At 42.6% G+C, this 22500-nt stretch overlaps 1 protein-coding gene across 4 annotated transcripts in view; it reads left to right on the top strand.

Annotated features, from left to right (window-relative positions):
• Window positions 1–22500, top strand: part of LOC143036592 (nephrin-like) — a 1505960-nt gene that overhangs the window by 1429621 nt on the left and 53839 nt on the right. For all 4 annotated transcript variants that reach the window (XM_076204155.1, XM_076204154.1, XM_076204153.1 and 1 more), the window contains exon 18: window positions 4635–4783. In XM_076204155.1, the coding sequence (XP_076060270.1) occupies window positions 4635–4783 (149 nt within the window). The remainder of the gene's footprint in view (window positions 1–4634; window positions 4784–22500) is intronic.

Below are 22500 nucleotides of genomic sequence, written 5' to 3'. Positions count from 1 at the left end.
ATGATTGGATGAATTGCAAGGGGAGGATGACAAAGATCTCATAAACTAGTTGCACAAAATCTAATGATTGGATGAATTGCAAGGGGAGGATGACAAAGATCTCATAAATAATCTCATTAATGGATTGCAAATGGATAACAAATTGGATGACATGGATGAGAGTGAGCATTAAATGGCCTACTATCACAGCCTTATGCACGTATGACTGGATGATTGCTAAAAGTGGATGTTGCGGATGAATGCGTGATTACTTAAAGCGGATGAGGCGGATGAATGGATGATTAATCAAAGACGGTGAAGCGGATGAGAAACATCCAAACACGTCTGATTTGGTAGATGAAGAGGGAGTTGAAGCGTGGTGATTGGCGGAATGATTGGGTTGGGGTAGAATTGGTGAGGTGAGCATCTTCTGATTAGTGGCAGGTAAGTAGATTAACACTTCCTGCGGTCTTTGAAGGTCCTGTTTCATACATACCGCCAGATTGTTCAAATCAAGGCTGTGTAAGCCCCTTGTGTAAGGAAGGGGGATTTATTTAATCTTTATTATTTATTTATTTATTCATTTATTTATTTATTTATTGTAAACTTAGTACACCCCTCAAAAATATTTTAAACAAAATTATGGTTCGACAAACGAATATATATATATTTTATATATATATGTATACATATATATATATATATATATATATATATATATATGTGTGTGTGTGTGTGTGTGTGTGTGTGTATACATATATATATATTCTGTGATGCTCTTTATTTATTTGATTTTGGTCAAGGACATAATTCATCATGCAGTTAAGGGGACAATTTCGTTCTTAGAGGTGGGTCTCGACCGGTAGATGTACTCTTCACATGGGGGTCCGATCACAAGCTGACCATTTGTTCCTAACCAGAACTGAATTTTTGAATTACAGTCGCGATCAAAAATTTTGACCTGCTCTATAGTACTTTTTTTTTTTTTTTCGGGGGGGGGGGGGTATGTGATATATTTCCCTACGCGACTTAAGCGAGTTCCTTTGAGTAGAAACGACTTCGGTTACAATCTTTTATTTCTCGAATCTCCAAATTTCAAATCACCTTTGCGTCTTATATGGACAAGTTCATTGACGAACGAAGGGAAGTTAAACCTATACGAATAGGAAAGTGTAGAATACCGTAAGTGAAGTCGTCTAGCTTTTCAAATTCATAACATTTGACAAGAATCAAGAATATGTGACTAGGGATTTACAGTTAGGTAATTCTCAAGAATAGATAAAAAATATTGTCCGATATAGAATTTCAATTTTGTATCATGAAAAACTCTAGGTGGGTCTAAGCCTTTGCTCGTGGCTGTACGTCACAGTGTATAGGGCTCAGTAGACTTCATGACAGTGTCGCCAGGTGATTCTATTCAGCTGAGGGAAAACCCTCAACCCCTATGGACCAGAGCCATTTTTTTTTTTTTTTTTTTTTTTTTTTTTTTTTTTTTTTACCAGACACCTTAACGTACACTCTCTGGGAACCTCAGAACTTTCCCGACCCCTGGAATGGATGAATGGATGACTGGATGGATGGTAGAGGAAAGATTGATTAGTATGATAAAGGAAAGGCTGAGTTGAGAAATTGCAGAATAAATGGAAAGGGAGGAAGATGAATAGAAAGTTGAATAATGTATAACAAGTTGGTCCCCGGTTGAGTGATTGTGGAGACAGATGGGAGAGTTTGTTGCGGCAGGACGCGAAAGACGAATCGGCAAGGAAATGGAATAGGAAAATAGACCTTAATGGCTTTCTCAACGTGACGAGAAATAGACACATAGCCTGGGAAACGCATATGGCGAATGGCTTGGCGAAATGTTGTGTTATTATGCTTTCGCCAAAAGCGTGCCGATGACAGGGTTATATGCACTGAAATGCTTGATTGTGAAGCTGGGGTGAATTAATGTGGGAGATATGATAGGAATATGCTCGGGTAGGACGCGCGGACACACACACGCATACACACACACACACACACACACACACACACACACACACACACACACACACACACACACACACACACACACACACACACTCGGTAGCGCAGTTGGTAGAGTTCCCGGCTGCCACTACGGCGGTACGGGTTCGAATCCCGCCCAGGGCTGAAATAATATCAGTATCGCTGCGCTGGGAGTCGTTACTCCAACTCTCATGGGCGGGGAGTTGGGTGTGTGTGCATGTAAGGTCACAGCATTACCCATAGATGAGTCATATATGAGATCTGAGATCTCTTCCGGGAGAGAAATAGCTTTCGAGTCCAATACGTGATCCAAGACCATGGTGAATGACACATACACACACACACACACACACACACACACACACACACACACACACACACACACACACACACACACACACACACACACACACACACACACACACACACACACACACACACACACACACACACACACACAGTAAATTTTAATAATAAGGCCACATAATAGAGAGGGAAGGCACCTTTTAGTCCACTACTTATCTAAATGCTTTATTCATCAACACATTATAAGTTAGGAGAACGGATCACTCCGTAGAACATAGAACACCTATGGACAACTTCATCCCATTACGACATGTTTTATTAATTTTGTTCTATCTAACGGTGGGTGTTCATATTCCTATACTCGCTGGCTGAGCGGGTTAGAGCGTCGCTACTTGCGGCGGAGGTCGAGGTGACGGTTGTTTGGACCCTACCCCCAGCGAGTTGGACCAAGGGTATGGTTGATAGGGGGAGTTAGCGACGTTAAACCGAATCAACTTCACTGGGATGAAGAAATAACAACGCTATTCTAGTTTGTCTGAACCTGCGAGATTAGAATAGAGATAGAGATTGACTATTCGCGGGTGGGTAGGATCTGTAGGTGATTGAAAGTTGATGGTTGAGGAAGAAAAGTGATTCAATTCAGTGGAACGGTTTGCTTGGAGAGGAAGAAGAGGAGGAAGAAGAAGAGGCTCTAGATTGGCAAGGATCTACGAGTATTAGGTTTGCTAGTTCAAGAAGCCGCTGCTTGGAGAGAAATCTATTTCTAGTGGTCCCCGCTCTCACTCACTCACCCTTTCCCTCATCCTCTCCCTCTCCCTCTTCCTCTCTCTTCTTTCCTCACCTCTCTCCTCCCTCTTCTTGTCTCCTATTCCCCTTTCCTCCTCCTCCTCCTCCTCCCTCTCCCTCTCCCTCTTCCTCTCTCTTGTTTCCCCTTCTTTCTCCTCCCTCTTCTTGGCTCCTATTCCCCTTTCCTCCTACTCCTCCTCCTCCTCCTCCTCCTCCTCCTCCTCCTTCTTCGTCTTCCTCCTCATTAACCAGGATCTCGAGAGCAGAGTGTGTGTGTTAATGTGTGTGGGTGTGGGTGTGTATCTGTGTGTGTGGAACTACATGTGTGTCTGTCTCATGAATATATGAATCATCAAATGTATTGACGCTCCTCCATGCTCTGACTTACACATTGTCTTTTTAATTGATCAATTAATTAATTTATTTATTATTATCATTATCATTATTATTATTGATGATATTATTATTGTTATTATTGTCATTATTATTATTATTTATTGATTATTATTATTATTATTATTATTATTATTATTATTATTATTATTACACTATGGTCAGACAATTTTACACAGTTTAATATGGGACTTTGACTGATGTCTGCAGTGTGAATTATAACACTGATTTTTGTCTACTTGTTGATTTATCATTATTAATATTTTTGAGGTTCAAAATAACATTTGCAGTCTTGGATTATGTTAATTATACTATTAAGTATCCTTTTTCCGTAAATATCTTAACGCCAAATAACCTCCCTAACCAACTGACCTTTTTTCTAATGACATTTTCATTCATTGTCCTTTTCCATATACCTCTTATCAACTGGATTTTAATCATTGACTCTTTCCGTACACCACTTAACACAAAGTCCTCTCCCCTACAACTGACCTTTTGCAGTGTCCTTTAATTTAGTGTCCTTTTTTCAAGTATGTTTTATTCATTGTCCTTTATTCAGTGGCCTCTTCCATACACCTCTTAACGCCAAATACCCTCTCTAATCAACTGACCTATAGTCAGTGACCTTTTATTTAGCGTCCTTTTTCAAATACCTTTTATTTATTATTCATTGACCTTTTCCATGCTTTTCTTAACGCCAAATTCAACTGACCTTTTTCCAAATAACTTTTCATTGAGTGTCATTTGTAATTACCTTTTCATTGACCTTTTCCGTACACCTCTTTACGCCAAATCCCCTCTCTAACCAACTGATTTTTTTTTCCAGTGAACTTTCACTGAGTGTCATGTTTTAAATTACCTTTTTATTTACTTTTTCGGTACACCTCTCAAGGCCAAATACCCGCTCCGCCAACTGATCTTTTTCCTTATTACCTTTTTCATCGAATATGCTTTTTAATAACCTTTTTATTGACCTTTTCCGTACACCTCTTGACGTCAAACACCCTCGCTAACTAAGTGACCTTTTTCCAATTACTTTTTTAAGGCGGATTCTTTTTTAGATAACTTTTTCATTGACCTATTTATTGACCTTTTCCGTATACCTCTTGACGCCAAACACCTTCGCTAACCAACTGACCTTTTTTCCCAATGACCTTTTTCAGGGAGCGACCAAGCGAGCAGCAAAAGCACAACGAATACCATGTACGCTCCGTCTTCGTACAACGACACGGTTGTAGGCGAGACACTATCTTCCATATCGGAGAAGTCGAGAGAATCCTACACACAAGAAGATTCTGTTATGGATTACGAGGTGAGTCTCCATGTTGTTAAGAGGAGCTACTTTGATTCCCTGTTCTAGTATAAGAATATGTTTATGATATTTATTGATCTTTTTTATTGATTTGTGTGTTATGTTTTTTTTTTTTTGTTGATGCTAAGAGGAGTTTTTGTAGGAATGTATGCTTTCATACTCGGTTGATTGAATATGTCTGTAATATTTGTTTATTTATTAATTTTTATTTTTCATGTTCTTATTTATGCTATTTATGTATATATTGATATATTTATATATATATATATGTATATATATGTATATATATATATATGTATATATATATTATATATATATATATATATATATATATATGTTCGTATTTAATTTACTGATTTTTGTATTTATTATATTTATGTATTCATTTATTCAATTATTTATTAGTAAATCTATTTGTCTATTAATATGTTTGTTTCAATACGTACATCGTTACCTCTGTTTTTAAGCTTTATATCTTTTTTCTTCTTCTTTTTTTCTTCTTTTGTTTTTTTGAGCTTCGGGTGTTGATTAGGCGAAGACAAAACTGGAAAATAAAAAATCACTCTTCGTTTAATGTATTTAACGAGTAGATTTTTCAAAAAGTCTTGAATCTTTTTCTCTCCCATTACGCATTATTTTTCAAACTTTATTCCCCCGAACTTTGGTAAATGTTTTTTATTTTAAATCTTGCTAATGCAGTCGCACTAGAAAAGAAATTGGGAAAAAATATGAAGTATTGCTTTTCACATTGCACGCGGAAGGCCAAATAGCTATTATGTTAGAGGTGGAGATCCTGTACGTAAAATGAATATTTAAATAAAAATAGAAAAATAAATGAAAAATAAATAAGTGGTAATAAATAATAGATGTTTTATGGTAACATGGCGCGCGGTATCACAGTGGATATCCTGTCGAACTCGTTAGCAGATGGTCATGAGTTCGATCCCCCGGGATCTGGTGCATGATTTTTGCGTTAGTTCCGGACAGCCTTAACCAGGCGGGGAGGCAACCCCAACCTCGGCAAAAAAAAAAAAAAAAAAAAAAAAAAAAAAGTTTTGCCGTAACTGACAGGGCCTTGCCCTATCAGGGGTTTCTCACTTCCCACTTCGTGGAAATGGGATGGTGATTTTTTTTTTATGATAACGTTTGTGTGGAAAAAATTAATGTGATGATTTGACGAATAAAGAAATAAGCGAACTATGATCAATTAAGAGAAACAAGACATGAATAGGACAATTTAAAATGTTTTAAGAAATATATATACTGTTTTAAACTAAAGCAATGAGATATCGATCAGTTTGATATTGCTAGAAATATGTAGCAAATTTATATAATCGCTACATCACATATGTTTGTGTATGTATTTCTACTTATCTATGTGTATGTGTACTTTTTCTATAATTTATTTATTCATTAATTCGTGTGTGTGTGTGTGTGTGTGTGCAATTTTATCTTAATTGATATTTACTTTTTCATTTGTGTGTGTATGCGATTTTATTTTTATTTATAATTTATTTATTTATTTATTTGTGTGTGTGTACGATTTCATCTTTATTAATTATTCATTTATTTATTAATTCATTTGTGTGTGTGTGTGTGTGTGTGCCTGTGCATGTGCGATTTTATCTGTATCTATTATCTCTTCATTAATTAATTCATTTGTGTGTGTGTGTACAAGTGTATGTACGTCCATGTACGTAAATGGACATCAGTTCCTTGATCTCAAACTCTAGGCACAGGGTCTCGCTAAGTAGAATTGCAAGTTTGTTTGAGTGAAATGAAAAAAAAAAAGAAAAACAGAGGCCAGAAACTCTCTACTTTAATTCTCTACTTTAACTCTCATCTTTAACTCTCTTCTCCTTTCAAGTTTCCTACGAATGAATAAAATCATCTGGCGACATTATATATATATATATATATATATATATATATATACACACACACATATATTCAAGACCGATAATGGAGCTTAAAGTTAACCAAGGGAGTAGGAAGAGGAGGAGTAAGATGAAGAGAACGAGGAGGAGGAGGAGAGGAAGGAGGCCAACGAGGAGGAGGAAGAGAACGAGGAGGAGGAGGAGGAGAAAGAGGAAAACGAGGAGGAGGAGAAAGAGGAAAACGAGGAGGAGGAAAAGAACGAGGGTAACAAGGGGAACGAGGAGGAGGAGAAGAAGAACGAGATGGGTGGAAAAGAGGACGAGAAGAAAGAGGAAGAGAACGAGGAGGAGGAAGAGGAAGAGAACGAGGAGGAGGAGGAAGAGAACGAGGACGACAAGGGACAAGGAAGAGAAGGAGGAAAACGAGGAGGAGGAAGATAAAGAGAAGGAGGAGGAGGAGGAAGAGAAGGAATAGGAAAGCAAGGAGGAGGAGGAGGAGGAAAACAAGGAGAACGAGTAGGAAGAGGAAGAGGAGGAGGATATTCTTTAACTGAAAAAATCATTTGCCGACTTCGCGATGAAAATATGTCTTTGGAGGGCAAAAAGAAAAAGAAGAATCGTTACATCATAAAGTCATTTGAGAGAAAGAATTCCCATATTCCTAAACAAAGGAGAGAGAGAGAGAGAACGAGAGAGAGAGAGAGAGAGAGAGATCTTTGGGTCCCGTGACAAATCACAGCAATCTCGGGAGAGATAACCAACCATCTCGTTTGCCCTGACAGCGGTCCACGGCCCACGGTCCTTACCCCCCTCCCCCCTCCTCCCCCTTCCCTCCTCCCCCTCCCCTCCCCATTCCTTCCCTCCCCCTCCTTCCCCTCCCCTCCCCTCCCCTTCCCTTCCCTTCCCTCCCCCTCCTCCTCCCCTTTCCCCGTTCTCCTCCTCCTCCCCCTTCCCCATCCTCCCTTCCCTCTCTCCTCCTCCTCCCCTTTCCTTGTCCTTCGCCTCCCCTTTCCCCGTCCTCTTCACCCCCTCCCTTCCCCGTCTTCCCCTCCCCTTCCCCTTCCCTCCCCTTCCTCGTCCTCCCCCTCCCTCTCTCCCCCTTCCCTCCCCTTCCTTCTCTTCCCCTTTCCCCGTCGTCCCCTCACTCCCTCCCTCCCTCCCTCCCTCCCCCTCCCTGTACCTCCATCTGCCTCCTCCCATAATCCCACGACTCGCCAACAAATGTATGCAAATTCCATCCGGAAAAATGAGTCTCTTAGCAATGCAGTGCAGGACCCAACTCTTCTTTTTTTTTTTTTATCAGGAACGGCCCTGAAACGTTAGCGGCTTATCTCATCCTACCGACCTCTGACAGGCCTGTTGCGGCCAGCAAGGCCCAGTCAGGGGCTAGGAGGAGACAGGGGCAAGGGGGTAGGGGCTAGGAGTAGGCAGGGGCCAGGAGGAGACAGGGGCTAGGAGTAGGCAGGGGCCAGGGAGGAGGAAGGGACTAGGGGGAGGCAGGGGCCAGGAGGAGGCAGGGGCTATGAGAAGGCAGGGGTAGGCAGGGACAAGGAATAGGCAGGGGCTAGGAATACCCTAGCCAGAAGAAAAGGGATTAGGGGAAGGGAGTGAGCTGGGATGACGAAGGGGTTTCAGGGACAGATGAAGACATAAGGAGGTTAGGGACGGGATCAGAGAGTGTGAGACCCAGCCAATGCATTGGCGTGTGGTCGAAGACCGAAGAATAAGTAGCTGATTATGTAGTCTGATTTTTGTGAAGACCTTAAGGAAAGCAAACGCATAAAAATATACAGTATAGGTCACATGTTCATTGGGTAAACACACACACACAAACACTTACACACACATTACCCATAGATCGGTTATATACGAGCTCTGAGCTCTCTTCCGGGAGGGAAATAGCTGTCGATCACGATTCCAACACGCGATCCAAGACCATGGTGAATCACACACACACGTCTCGTGGCGCAGTGGTAGCGATCGCGGCCGCCACTATAGTGGTCCGGGTTCGAATCCCGCCCAGGGCTGAAATAATTTCAGTATCGCTGCGCTGCAAGTCGTTACTCCAATTCTCGTGGGCTGGGAGTTGGGTGTGTGTGTGTGCGTGTAAGGTCACATATGAGCTCTGCGTTCTCTTCCTGGAGAGAAGTAGATGTCGATCACGAGTTCAACACGTGATCCAAGACCATGATGAATCTCACACACATACACACACACACATACATATATGAACACACACACACACATATATGAACACACACACACACACACACACACACACACACACACACACACACACACACACACACACAAAAGGTCGCATAGAAAGTGGAGTCCCATTTTAGCAAACAAATCTAGGCAGTCTGCTGCATAAGTGACAGGGAAAAGGAACGTAGTGTCTGGTGCATGCGGGGCAAAACAAACAAAGGAAAGGTAAAACCGACATTCCCACGGGGGAGAAATGAAAGTAATCTGCCCCCTCTCCCCCCCCAAAAAAAAAGAAAAAAGAAAAGGAAGCGAAACGGCCGCGCAGCTAATGCATAGTCTGGCGCATTACAGAAGCAATCTCCAAAAGGGAAAAGGTAGGTTGCTCGAACACCGACGCAACCAGTTGCATGAAACCGATCGCACACCGACGCAACCAGTTGCATGAAACCGATCGCACACCGACGCAACCAGTTGCATGAAACCGATCGCACACCGACGCAACCAGTTGCCTGAAACCGATCGCACACTGACGCAACCAGTTGCATGAAACCGATCGCACACTGACGCAATCAGTTGCATGAAACCGATCGCACACCGACGCAACCAATTGCATGAAACCGATCGCACACCGACGCAACCAGTTGCCTGAAACCGATCGCACACTGACGCAACCAGTTGCATGAAACCGATCGCACACTGACGCAATCAGTTGCATGAAACCGACCGCACACCGACGTAACCAGTTGCATGAAACCGATCGTACACCGACGCAACCAGTTGCCTGAAACCAATCGCACACTGACGCAACCAGTTGCAAGAAACCGATCGCACACCGACGCAACCAGTTGCATGAAACTGATCGCAACGGGTGCCTACACTCTGTGAATGGCGTATTCCTTGTACTGTATGGACATGAACATATGATTTTCATTTACTCGTTATTACAGAAATACAGGTACCTGACTGCCAGTGGGCAAACGTACGGGAATGTGGGAATCCGCTGCGATCGGTTTCATACAACTGGTTGCGTAGGTGCGCGAGCTGGAGTAGGCTGGCCCTGGGGACCGGGGGACCCTGGGGGAAGGGGGGACGGGGAAGGATTTTTTTTATTTTCTATTTTTTTATGAGGAGAATTTTGAATCATTTTATTTATTACTCCCGGGATCGGTTTGATCATTACGCTGTTTTCCTCGTCATCAAGCTTGATTCTGTCAAAGTTCAACCACTGATGTCCGCATGGGATTTTTTTTTTTTTTTTTTTTTTTTTTTGTAAAAAAAATTTGGTAAACAGATAATATAGATAATGAGTATAGATGGAGGAGGCGAAACGTGGCTCATTTGGTGCGCGCGCGCGCACATACACACACACACACACACACACACACACACACACACACACACACACACACACACACACACACACACACACACACGGGTACACACACACACACACACACACACACACACACACACACACACACACACACACACACACACACACACACACACACACACACACACACACACACACACACACACACACACACACACACACACACACACACACACACACACACACACATACACACACACATACTCGTATGGAAAGGAAGAAAGAGAGAGAGAGAGAGAGAGAGAGACATAAGGAAGAAGTAAAAACAAGAGGGAGGGAGGAAAAGAATGAGGGAGTGAAGGTTGAAGAAAGGAAGGAGAGAGGGAGGGAAAAAGGAAAGAGAGAAAGAAAAAGTAAAAACAAGAGAGGAAGAAGGAGAGAGAGAGAGGGAGAGAAAAAAGAAAAAAAAAGTAGAGAGGTAATCTATCTCTTCTTTCACCGCCTTCTCCTCTCCTCCTCCTCCGCCTCCTCCTCCTCCTCCTCCTCCTCCTCCTTTTCCTCCTCCTCATCCTATGGGTGATCTAATTGAAGTCCTCAAAATTGTCCAAGGAATTGAAAACATGGATGTGGAAAAACATTTCAAAATTGACACTTATAACGCAACAAGAAATAATTGATGCAAGATTGTAGGAAAGTGATTTCGAACAGACGTAGCAAAATACCCTTCCTTCAATCGCGTTGTTAATATATGAAATGATCTACCATCCAACATCATTAGTTGTTCCACAGTAGAGATATTCAAAAAACATCTATTTACTTACCGACAAATTCCCTACTAGAATTATTTACTTCTAGATAAGTAAAAAAAAAAAATAATAATAATAATAATAATAATAATAGGTTAAGTACCAGAACAGCCTTGTAAGGACCAATAGGTCTATTTCTGTTCGTTTGTCCATGTAACTCTATGTAACTCCTCCTCCTCTTCTTTTTCCTCCTCTTCCTCCTCCTCCTTTCCTCTTCCTCCTAGCTTCCTCCTCCTTTGTCTCCTCCTCCTTCTCCTCCTCTTCCTCCTTCTCCTCCTTCTCCTCCTCCTCCTCCATTCTCATTTGCCTCCTTCTCCTCCTCCCCCTCTGCCTCCTCCTCTTCCTCCTCTTCTTCCTTCTCCTCCTCCTTCTCCTCCTCCTTCTCCTTCTCCTTCTCCACTTCCTCCTCCTCCTCCTCCGTAAAGGAAGAGTGGAATCCGATTGTCCAGGACTACCCGGACAAGTACTTCAGCAGATACTGACCCTGGGGAAGGACAAACTTTAGTTAGTATTTTGTTCTGGCTGGCGTCAGGTGGGGAGTCTGGAAGGATCGATTCTTGACCAATCAGAGACTTGGATTTGCCTCCGGTGTCCCCGTCTGCTGAATAAAATCGCCTGAAGTTCCACAGGGGAAAATATACTGAGAAAGTCATCATATTTATTGGGTTAATCTGAATGACTTCAAGATTAGTTTGAGGTTGACTCCTTGCGTGAGGTTAGTTAGAGGTTAATTCGTTGCGAGTGTAGTTTAGCTTTAATGGTCCACTACGGGATCGGCCTATCCCCTGAAGGATTATCCAGCCTCTGTACCTCACTACGTTGGTGAGAAGTGCTACGTGTGAAGTTTTGGTATGTTGGAATGGCTTTGGTTGTGAACGAAGTCTGAAATCAGTGTAATAACCAGTTCGACCAGAACAGGTTTTAGCATATATATGCGACACTGGACTACTGCACCTCTTGTGTCCGCCATTGTGGAAAAGCAATGGAAAGCCATGAAAATGCTTTGCGCTGACCGGGTATCGAATTAGGATCTGCGTTCCGAGGCAGGAATGTTACCCATTGCTTCTTGCGTGCAGGATGGTAATTTTTTGTTTTTTATTTTGTTCATCTCCGTGGCAATTAGTAATGATGGGACGATACCAAAATACATAACGATTCCGATACGAGTCCCGATACTGCTCTAAATTTCCGATTTCGATACAAATCCGATTCCGATACCTGCAATGATTATTATGCTTCATGGTTGTTTTCAGGTCCTACATTTGGGACGGGAAGCAAACAATTTATGAAGAAAGTACATTTATTAACTGTTTATAGAAATCTGAAGTTTAGAGCAATATCAGGACTCCTTCAGGAATCTGAAGTTTAGAGCAGTATCAGTACTCGTATCGGAATCGTAAAGTGTTTGGTATTGCCCCGTCACTAGTAATTGGTGACGAAAACCTTGAAGACTCTTCTGGTATTTACCAGAAGCTTTTGCCGAAGAACGTGCTGCAACTTCGAGAACGAAAATTTCGAGAAGAAATTAAAAACCTCGGAGACCCTTATGGTATCTATCTACCAGGAGCTCTTGCCGAAGAACGTGCTGCAGCTTCGAAAACGAAAATTTCGTGAAGAAATCAAAAACGTACAACTGGACGGTGATTCCGAAGAAGAGGAAAACAAAATTGGGTGGAAGGGATTAGGGATGCAGCCAGTAGTGGTGGGAGAACGGGGGGGTGGGGTGGGGGGAGCTTTGGGGGGGGGAGGATGCTGGGCAGTATACGGAGAGCGCAAGTGGAGATAGCTGTGATGGAAGTCATATATCATGATAGAAAGCAACGAAGTGGAGCTTGAGCGGTCTGTAATAGCGAAACGGGGGAGGGGGGAGGAGAGTGGGGGAGGAAGAGAGAGAGAGAGGGGAGAGGGGGGAACCAGGGGGAAGGGGGAGTAAGGAGGGACAGTCACAAGGCGCTATCAGGGTGCAACCACATTTGGTGCTTTGTCCCACCATTTTGAAGCTTAGCTTTAGTCTCCTCCCCCCTCTCCCCCTATCCCCCCTACCCCCTCTTACGGCCCCTCACCCTTTCCTCCATTGCTTCCCTCCCCTCCTCTTGTCCCACACTTCCTCCTTCCTTCTCCTCCTCTTCCCAACTCAGTTCACATCTACGTTTCTCCAGAGTCTCCGTTTAGGACTCTTGGCAAAAGCAAATCTTTTTTGAAAATACTTTACGAAATTTTCGTTTCCATGTTAACCTCTCCCTCTTACTCTCTTTTTCTCCCTTTCAGATCCCCCTCTCGCTGAGCATTCCCATTCCCATTCCCATTCCCCCTATCCTTACTCGTTAACCCAATCTCATATTCACGTCCTCTTTCTCCTCCTCCTCTTCCTCCTCCTCCTCCTCTTCCTCCTCCTTCCTCTGACCCTTTTCCTCCCTTTCAGGTCTCCCCCTCTCGCTGAGCATTTCCATTCCTATTCCCATTCCCATTCTCATCCTTACCGTAAACCCAATCTCATATTCACGTCCTCCACCTCCTTCTCCTCCTCCTCCTCCTCTTCCGCTTTCTCTTCCTCTTCCTCTTCCTGCTCTTCCCTCTCTTTCTCTTCCTATTTCTCTTCTTCCCCTTTCTTCCCTCTTTTCTCCTCCCCCTCCTTCTCCTGCTCCCCTCCTCCTCTCCTCCTCTCCTCCTCCTCCCTTTTCCTCTCCTCCATCTTCTTCTCTTTCTTTTCCTTCTCCTCCTCCTCCTCCTCCTCTTTGCCCTTCCTCCTCTCCTCCTCCTCTTTCCTCTCTTCTCCTTTTTCCCTCTTCCTCTCTTTTTTTCTTTCTCCCCTTTCCATCTCTCTCTAACTCTTTCTCTTCCTCCTCTCTCCTCTCCTCTTTCTCCTCTCCCAATCCTCTCTCCTCCACTCTCCTCTCTCTCTCTCTCTCTCTCTCTCTCTCTCTCTCTCTCTCTCTCTCTCTCTCTCTCTATCTTTCTCCTTTCTTTTCTACACCTCTCACAATCTTTCACTCTCACCCCCTCTCTCTCTCACTCTCTCTCTCTCTCTCTCTCTCTCTCTCTCTCTCTCTCTCTCTCTCTCTCTCTCTCTCTCTCTCTCTCTCTCTCTCTCTTTCTATCTATTTATCTTTCTCCCTCCCTTTCTACTCCTCTCACAATCTTTCACTCTCACCCCCCCTCTCTCTCTCTCTCTCTCTCTCTCTCTCTCTCTCTCTCTCTCTCTCTCTCTCTCTCTCTCTCTCTCTCTCTCTTTCTTTCTTCTTCCCTGTCACGATTTAACCCTCGATACGGTGAAAAATGCAAGACTAATTTTATTTGTTTGAGTGTCAAGACTGAGTTCAAAGGGTACACGTACATATGTGTTATTTAAGTCCAATAAAAGCATTTGCGAAAGACTAGATAACCTACTCTCTGACAATACATGCATGCATGCATACATACATACATGTATACATACATACGTACATTCATGTATACATACAAACATGCATACATACATACATACATACATACATACATACATACATTCATGTATACATACAAACATGCATACATACATATTTACATACATGCATGTATACATACAAACATGCATATATACATACATACATACATACATACAGGCATACACACATACGTACACATATACATGCATACATACATATGCACCCTACACCCACATTTCGTTATATGTTTTTTAGCATCACCATTTCATTGGTTTTCATTCTTCACCTTTTCCTCTTCTTTTGTGGATCATCTACTTCTACCATGTAGATCAACTACTTGTACTCCGGTCCAGCGTTTGATTTTATGTAGATAAACTTCTTCTCCGATTCAAGGTTGAATCAGTTTTCTAATGAGCTCTGTCCACAGGTTTGGTGGCAAGATTGTGGGGAAGGTTTTCTTGATAAATACATAAATAAATCAACGCCAACTTTGGTATATTTCAAGCGTTCGTACCATCGTTGTCGTCTTCGTCGTCGTCTTTGTGGTCGTCGTTGTCGTCGTCGTCGTCGTCGTGATAAATATGAAAACTCTGTCCTAAAATTTGAGTTGTTTTTCCTTCCAGCAAGGTGCCATTTTTATTTTTTTCCTAATTTTTTCATATATTTTTTTTTATGTTCGTTCATTCACCAAAACACCATTACTGTCCTTGTTTTTGTTTCTCTTCTTTTGTAACGTCGTTAGTGATGATGTGTTTGGGCGGATCAATATAAAGTGAATATTTTATCCAATATGAAGGACACTTCCCCTCCCGCGCCGTTTTGGAGAGCCACTATCAATGACAACCACGCCATCACCAACATCTCTTCCTCCCCCACCACCACTTCCACCATCTTCACCACCTCCTCCACCACCACCACCACCATCTCCACCGCATTTACCACCACCTCTGCCATCACCACTGACAGCAACAATAAAAACACTTCCAACGTCACCACTACGTTCACCACAACCACAAACAACAGTAACAATAACAACACCACTTCCACCACCACTACCACCAACAACAACAATAATACCAACAGAATCAACTACTTCCACCAACAGCAACAACAACAACAACAACAACAACAACAATAATACCAACAGAATCAACCACTTCCACCACCACCACTACCAACATCAACAACAACAATAATACTAACAGAATCAACCACTTCCACCACCACCACCATCAACATCATCAACAACAATAATACTAACAGAATCAACCACTTCCACCAACAGCAACAATAACAACAACAAGAGATGGTCCCAACTTTGCCAGTTCCCCAGCCGCTGGTGCCCGTCCGCACTCACTCTTGCGAGTTCGAACCTGGGCCCGAACCTAAAGCTTGCTTGTGACACCAATTCCATTAATTGATTAGTTTCTGGATTAATTGCTCCAGTCAGGTCATTTGTCATCCCTGAATAGAGGGACATGCGGCGCCACCTGAAATAACAGGTACACTGATGGTTCTTCCCATTGGAAAGTCTCTCCAGTGTTGGGAAGACTTCAGTTATCCGAAAGCGATTTATTATTTTTTTTTTCTCTTTCTTAATATTATTATTATTATTATTATTTGTTTTTGTTTTTTATATGTATACTTTGTCGGAAATTTCTCAGTTATTTGGAATTTGATTGATTTGGAATGAAAACGACTTTTGGATACATACATATATATATATATATATATATATATATATATATATATATATATGTGTGTGTGTGTGTGTGTGTGTGTGTGTGTGTGTATGTGTGTATACACACATATACACCAGAATATTGAAAAGGGCTTCTGGTATTGGAGACTTCGTTCTGAGGTATTCTAATTTTGGATATTCCTGAAACATATTTTTATTTATTTATTATTACTTTTTTATTAGTTTAAAAGTTCATCACTCACAAGTGACGTCATGCTTGGTACGGCTATGGAAGATTGTCACTCATATGATTTACTTGTTTGCATCCACTGAACATTGTTCCAACCCTCTGCGTCTATAAGAGTCTCTCCTACTACCAATACCACTATCACAGCTACTACTAGATCTCACTGTCACTACTCGTACCTATAGACTATATAGTCACTATAGTGACTGTAGTTACCACCCCATCACTGTCACTACTAGGTCTCACTATCACTACCTATTATAGACTATAGTCTGTAGTCTATATGGACTATAGTCACCATCACTGTCACTACTTCATATCAATGTCACTACCTATGGACTATACAGTAGTCTATATAGACTAAAGTAACTATAGTAACTACAGTCACCACTACCATCACTGTCACTACTAGATCTAAGTGTGACTACCTATAGACTATAGTCTATATAGACTATAGTCACTATAGTGACTACAGTCACCACCACTGTCACCACCACCATCATCACTCGCTATCACCAGTACTAGTATTATAGTCACCACCAGCTCACTCACCATCACCACAATCATCATCACCACGATCACAATCGCTATTAGTCACCACCACAGCCACCACCATTAGCTCCACTACCACCTCCGCCTCAGTCATCATCACCACCACCTCAGTCATCATCACTTTCACCACCACAGATACTCACTATCACCATAGATACTCACCACCACCAACACAACCATCACCACTACCACCCCCTATCACCGCCACCTCAGTCATCACCATCATCACCACCACAATCACAATCGCCACTAGTCACTCCCACAGCCACCACCACCACTACCACCACCACCAGCAGCAGTAGCAGTAGCACCCTAAGTGGCAATTTCCTTGAAAACTGTAGCCTGGTGCAATAACGGGACCTGGAGCCAGAGTCCAGGGTAATAGCGATGACGGGGTCATGGCGACTGGAGGGAACGTCCTTACACTGCGGCGGCTGCAACACAAGGAGGCCCAATCCTCTGGCAGTTCGGCCGACAAATCAAGCTGAGAGAGGAAATTATGGAGGAGTAATTTCAAGTCATCCTGAAATATCTCGGATGCTCAGATGCCTAACTCAGTCTTGCCTCCCACGCCCCTCCCCCCTCCCTCTCCCCACCTATGGCCCCCCCCCTCCCCCGTCTCAACCCCCTTTCGCTCCTCCTCCTCCTCCTCCCCCACTCTCTCTTCCTCTACTCTGTCTCTCTTTTAGTACGGTACATTTCCTTTCGTTCTCTCTCCCGTCTCTGTCTCTCCCCCTCTTCTTCGTCTCTCTTTCTCTCTTTCCCACCCACACACACCCTTCTCCCCCCGTGTCCCCCACCCCTTTTCCTCCTCCCCCACTCTCTCTTCCTTTCCTCTTTTTGTTCCTTTTATTGTAATTTCCTTCCTTTTCTTCTGTCCCTTCTCTGTCTCCTTTCTGTGTCCCTACTCTCTTCTGTCTCTCCCTGCTCTCTCTCTCTCTCTCTCTCTCTCTCTCTCTCTCTCTCTCTCTCTCTCTCTCTCTCTCTCTCTATACCTTCCCTCTCTCCTTCTCTCACTTTCCTCTCCCTACCTTTCCCATACCATTCTTCCTTCTCTTCCTCTTCTTTTCCTCTCCTCTCTTTTCCTTGTCCCTCTTCCTCATTCCTCTTCCTCGTTTGTCGACCCTGTACCACTTCTCTCCCTTCTCTCTTTCCCAATTCCTCCTCTCTTTCCCTCTTCTCTCTCCCACCTCTCTCCCTCATTTCTTTCCTTCTCTCCCTTCTCTCTCTCCTTTCTCTCCCTCTTTTGCATCCCTACTTTCCTCCCTTCTCCTTTCCTCCCTCCTTCCTCTCTCTCTCTCTCTCTCTCTCTCTCTCTCTCTCTCTCTCTCTCTCTCTTTCCCTTTTTCCTCTTTTCTCCTCTTTCTACCTCTCATCTCCGTTGCTTCAACTCCTCTCTCTCTTTGTCCTCTCCGTTCCTTTCGCCCACTCTGTCCTCGCGTGGCTCTTTCTCTTTATCATCACTCTTTTCTCTCTAATTTAAGTCCTTTTTTAACACTTTTCCTATTACTAATCTCTGATGCAGGTCCTCTTTGCCTTTTTCTCTCTGATCCCGTATTTAAGTCCTTTTTTTACCTCTTCGCTTTCTAACCTCGTATATAAGTCCTTTTTTACTCTCTCTCCACCCTAATCTCTTCTCGAAGTCTTTTTTCTCTCTCTCCGTTTCTTTATTCTATCTATTTTCTATTCCATTCTTTTGTTCTATACTCGAGTGACTTTGACATCACTGTGTGATACATTAGCTTCCTCCTGGTTATCGTTACTGCGGTGGCATACCGTAGATGCGATGTCTCCTGCGTTCATATGTAACAGTTTCTGACCACTGGCAAGGTTGAAGTCAGGGTGGATACTAGCCCCGCAAGAAGAAGAAGAAGAAGAAGAAGAAAAAAAAAATATATATATATATATATATATATATATATATATATATTTTTATATATATATATATATATATATATATATATATATATATATATATACACACACACTTTTAAACACGACAGCATTTTGACACTGATTAATTTTCTTACTTAATCAGTGTCAAAATGCTATCGTGTTTAACACAGTGTGTATTAGTGATAATCTACGCCCCAAATATACATTATATATATATATATATATATATATATATATATATATATATATATATATATATATATGTATATATCACATCACCAAGTCCGTAACCGGCTTTTTCTTCTGTTTCCTCCTTTCCTCTACTATCCATATTTTTTGTTTTCTTCTTCCGTCTCCCGCCACCCCCCAAAAAAAAAAATTCTTTCTCAATTGCTCCTTTTCCTCAAGTGATATACCTACTGATGACGTCATACCAATTTCCTTGGTGACGTCATAGTTCCATTCTCTGGAAATACGAAGAGTGCAGGTTGATCTAATAGAGGTATTCAAATTGGCCAAGGGCTTTAACAAGGGTGATGCAGGCAAGGTCATCATATTAAGACAGATATCAAGATATTCAGACAGCAGGGCAGGACGCGTAGTAAAGGATATAAACTGGACAATTATAGGTTTAAGAATGATATAGGCAAGACCTGGTTTACCAACAGAGTGGCTAACGACCATGTAGTAGTAAGCGTTGAAACAATTGACTCTTTTAAGAGAAGATTAGATAATCTTACGGATGGGAATGATAGGTGGCAATGGACATGGAACTGCTTAGTGTAGGCCTTATGGTCTCTTGCAGTCTCCTCCATTCTTATGTTTTTAGTGTTTTTGCTTTGGACTGTAGTTTACCAGTGCTTCTATCCTTACAGTCTCAGTGGTATGGCCTTATTTCAAACGATTTGTTTTTTTTTAATGGGTGGAACATCTAGATGTAGTAAGTAGTTTCTATGTGCATGTAATTGGCCATTGCCAACAAATCTATTAAGAGACACATCGGGGAACACAAATATTTGAGAATAAATAGAAAGATCCGGGATAAAGGTGGTGAGCAAATGTCCTACACAGGGACATTGGCTCCCTCTCCTCCATAAGCTTCCCCACACTCCAAAGACCTTCCCCCGTTCCCCTGGATCCTCCTATTTATTCTCAGATATTTGTCTACCCTCTTTCATACACAACTATCTTCTCATTTTCATACGGACATCTCTTCCCCTCCTACAACTACCGATCTCGTGAGAGCGGGTGGTTTGTCCTAGGTAGTCCATAGTCCTTCACCTTTGTTAACTTAACCAGATCGCCGTGTTTTTTTCATTCAGGATTGAGGCGATTAACACGACGGCAAACAGCGCTCCATAACCGAAGGGTTTCCATAAGCACATATTGAGAACCATTGGCCTTCACCTTCGTTAGCTTAACCAGATCGCCGTGTTTTTTTCATTCAGAATTGAGGCGATTAACACGACGGCAAACAGCGCTGCATAACCAAAGGGTTTCCATAAGCACAGATTGAGAACCATTGGCCTTCACCTTTGTTAGCTTAACCAGATCGCCGTGTTTACCTCTTTCTCTCCCACCCACCCTCATTCTTCTGCTCTCTTCCTCTTCTTTCCGACTCTCTCTACCCTCTCTTTTCTCTCGTTGTTCCCATTCCCCTGTACTTCTCTCTTGTTTTCTCTCATTTTCTCTTTTTTTATTATAATTCTTATACCAATCTTATCATCATCATACACTCTCATGCTATTTTCTTTCTCGCTCTCTCTCTCCCTCTTTCTGTCTGTCTCTTTCTGAATCTATCTCTCTCTCTGCAAATCTCTATCTCTAAATCTCTCTCTCTAAATCCCTCTCTCTCTCTCTCTCTGTAAATCTCTATCTCTAAATCTCTCTCTCTAAATCCCTCTCACTCTCTCTCTCTCTCTCTCTCTCTCTCTCTCTGTCTGTCTGTCTGTCTGTCTACCTATATATCTATCTCTATCCCCCTCTCTCGTTTTCTCTCTTTCTCTTTTCTGCTCCTCTCTTTTCCTTTTACTAACCGCATCTCAAATCCTCCCTTTGCGTAGATATAGTGTTGACCCACCGTTACTGAGAGGTCATTTATATGCAACCAAGAAAAATACGCGAATGGAATTTTACTCTGCTTAGAAGGGAATAAAATGAAAAGCATATTTAGCCCTGTGACAACAAAATGGGGAAATAGAAGATGGTAAGTGTGTGTGCGTGCCTGTGCTTGTGTGGGTGTGTATGTGTGTGCGTGTGTGGGTGTACATGTATATATATATATATATATATATATATATATATATATGTGTGTGTGTGTGTGTGTGTGTGTGTGTGTGTGATTCTCCTGGGTCATGTGTTGAACTCGTGATCGACAGCTATTGTCCCCATGAATGAGCTCAGAGATCGATATATGGCTGATGGTGTGATCTTCGTACACACAAACACACACACACACACGCACACACACACACACACACACACACACACACACACACACACACACACACACAGAGTCAACCCGTTGCTCACCAAAGCTGGGGTGCCGGCTTGCAATGCAGTGGTGTTTATCAGCCTTGGGCGGGGACTAACTCATACCACTGAATTAGCGGTCGAGCGGCGTTTGCGAGCGCGTGAGCGCGCATGTGTGTGTGTTTGTGTGATTCACCATGGTCCTGGATCATGTGTTAGACTCGTGATCGACAGTTATTAACCTTTCGGATGAGAGTTCAGAGCTCGTATGACCGATCTATGGATAGTACTGTGACCTTACACGCACACACACACACAACTCCCCGCCCACGAGAGTTGGAGTAACAATCCGCAGCGCAGTGTTAAATAAATTATTTCAGCCCTGGCCGGGATTCGAACCCGAACCGCCGTAGTGGTAGCCGGGAACTCTGCCACTGCGCCACGAGTTGTGTGTGTGTGTGTGTGTGTGTGTCTGTGTGTGTTCGCGTAATCGCGTTTCACGGGAATTTTGCAAAAAATGTCGAATATGCTTACATCAAAATTTTGACAAGACCTCAGGGGAGCGTCGGAGGATGGGGGGGGGGCTGGAGAGGAGGATAAGAGGAGGTGGGAGAGGAGGGAGAGGTGTTTTCGACAGCGTGAGGTCCAACCTCCTTCTCAAGTGAGAAATTCAATAGTTGGAAAGAAATTAAGAAGGATCAAAAGCGAGGCAGTTGATGGCATGTGTTGACCTAAGGGAGCAACGTAGGAATTTTAGGTCATAAGAAAATGAAGAAGAAAAATCTTAAGAGTGAAATATACAAGATGGCTTGGATAGAGAAAGGAGTTAGTGTTAGAGTGTAGTTAAGCTAACCGGGTTAATCTGGGTCATATTTAATCCAGTCAGGTGTTGAACTTTCTTTCGGCTGCATGAAGGCTTCTGACGTCATCAAAATGAAAATTTCTTAAAGACGAGGGAATCTTTAACGAATTGAGGTTTTTGATTTTTCTTTTAATTTATTCTTTTCGCTGTATTAGCACTTTTATGTGCATTGCCGCCTTGTCCAACTCATGAGGTGGTCGTGAGTTCGATTCCCGGGACCCGTTGTGGGCTATGTCGCGTTGGTTCCCGATAACTATAACAGATCTTTTCCACTGCGTCGGATGGTGAATGTCGCCGGACGATTTTATTCAGTTTTAGTCATGAACATATCCTTATTGGTTGGGTCATTCTTTGTCTC

The sequence above is a fragment of the Oratosquilla oratoria genome, chromosome 20, assembly GCF_046742065.1.
Source record: "Oratosquilla oratoria isolate Oo_2021 chromosome 20, ASM4674206v1, whole genome shotgun sequence".
NCBI classification, from domain to species: Eukaryota; Metazoa; Arthropoda; class Malacostraca; order Stomatopoda; family Squillidae; genus Oratosquilla; species Oratosquilla oratoria.
This window is presented reverse-complemented; position numbering and strand designations above follow the sequence as displayed.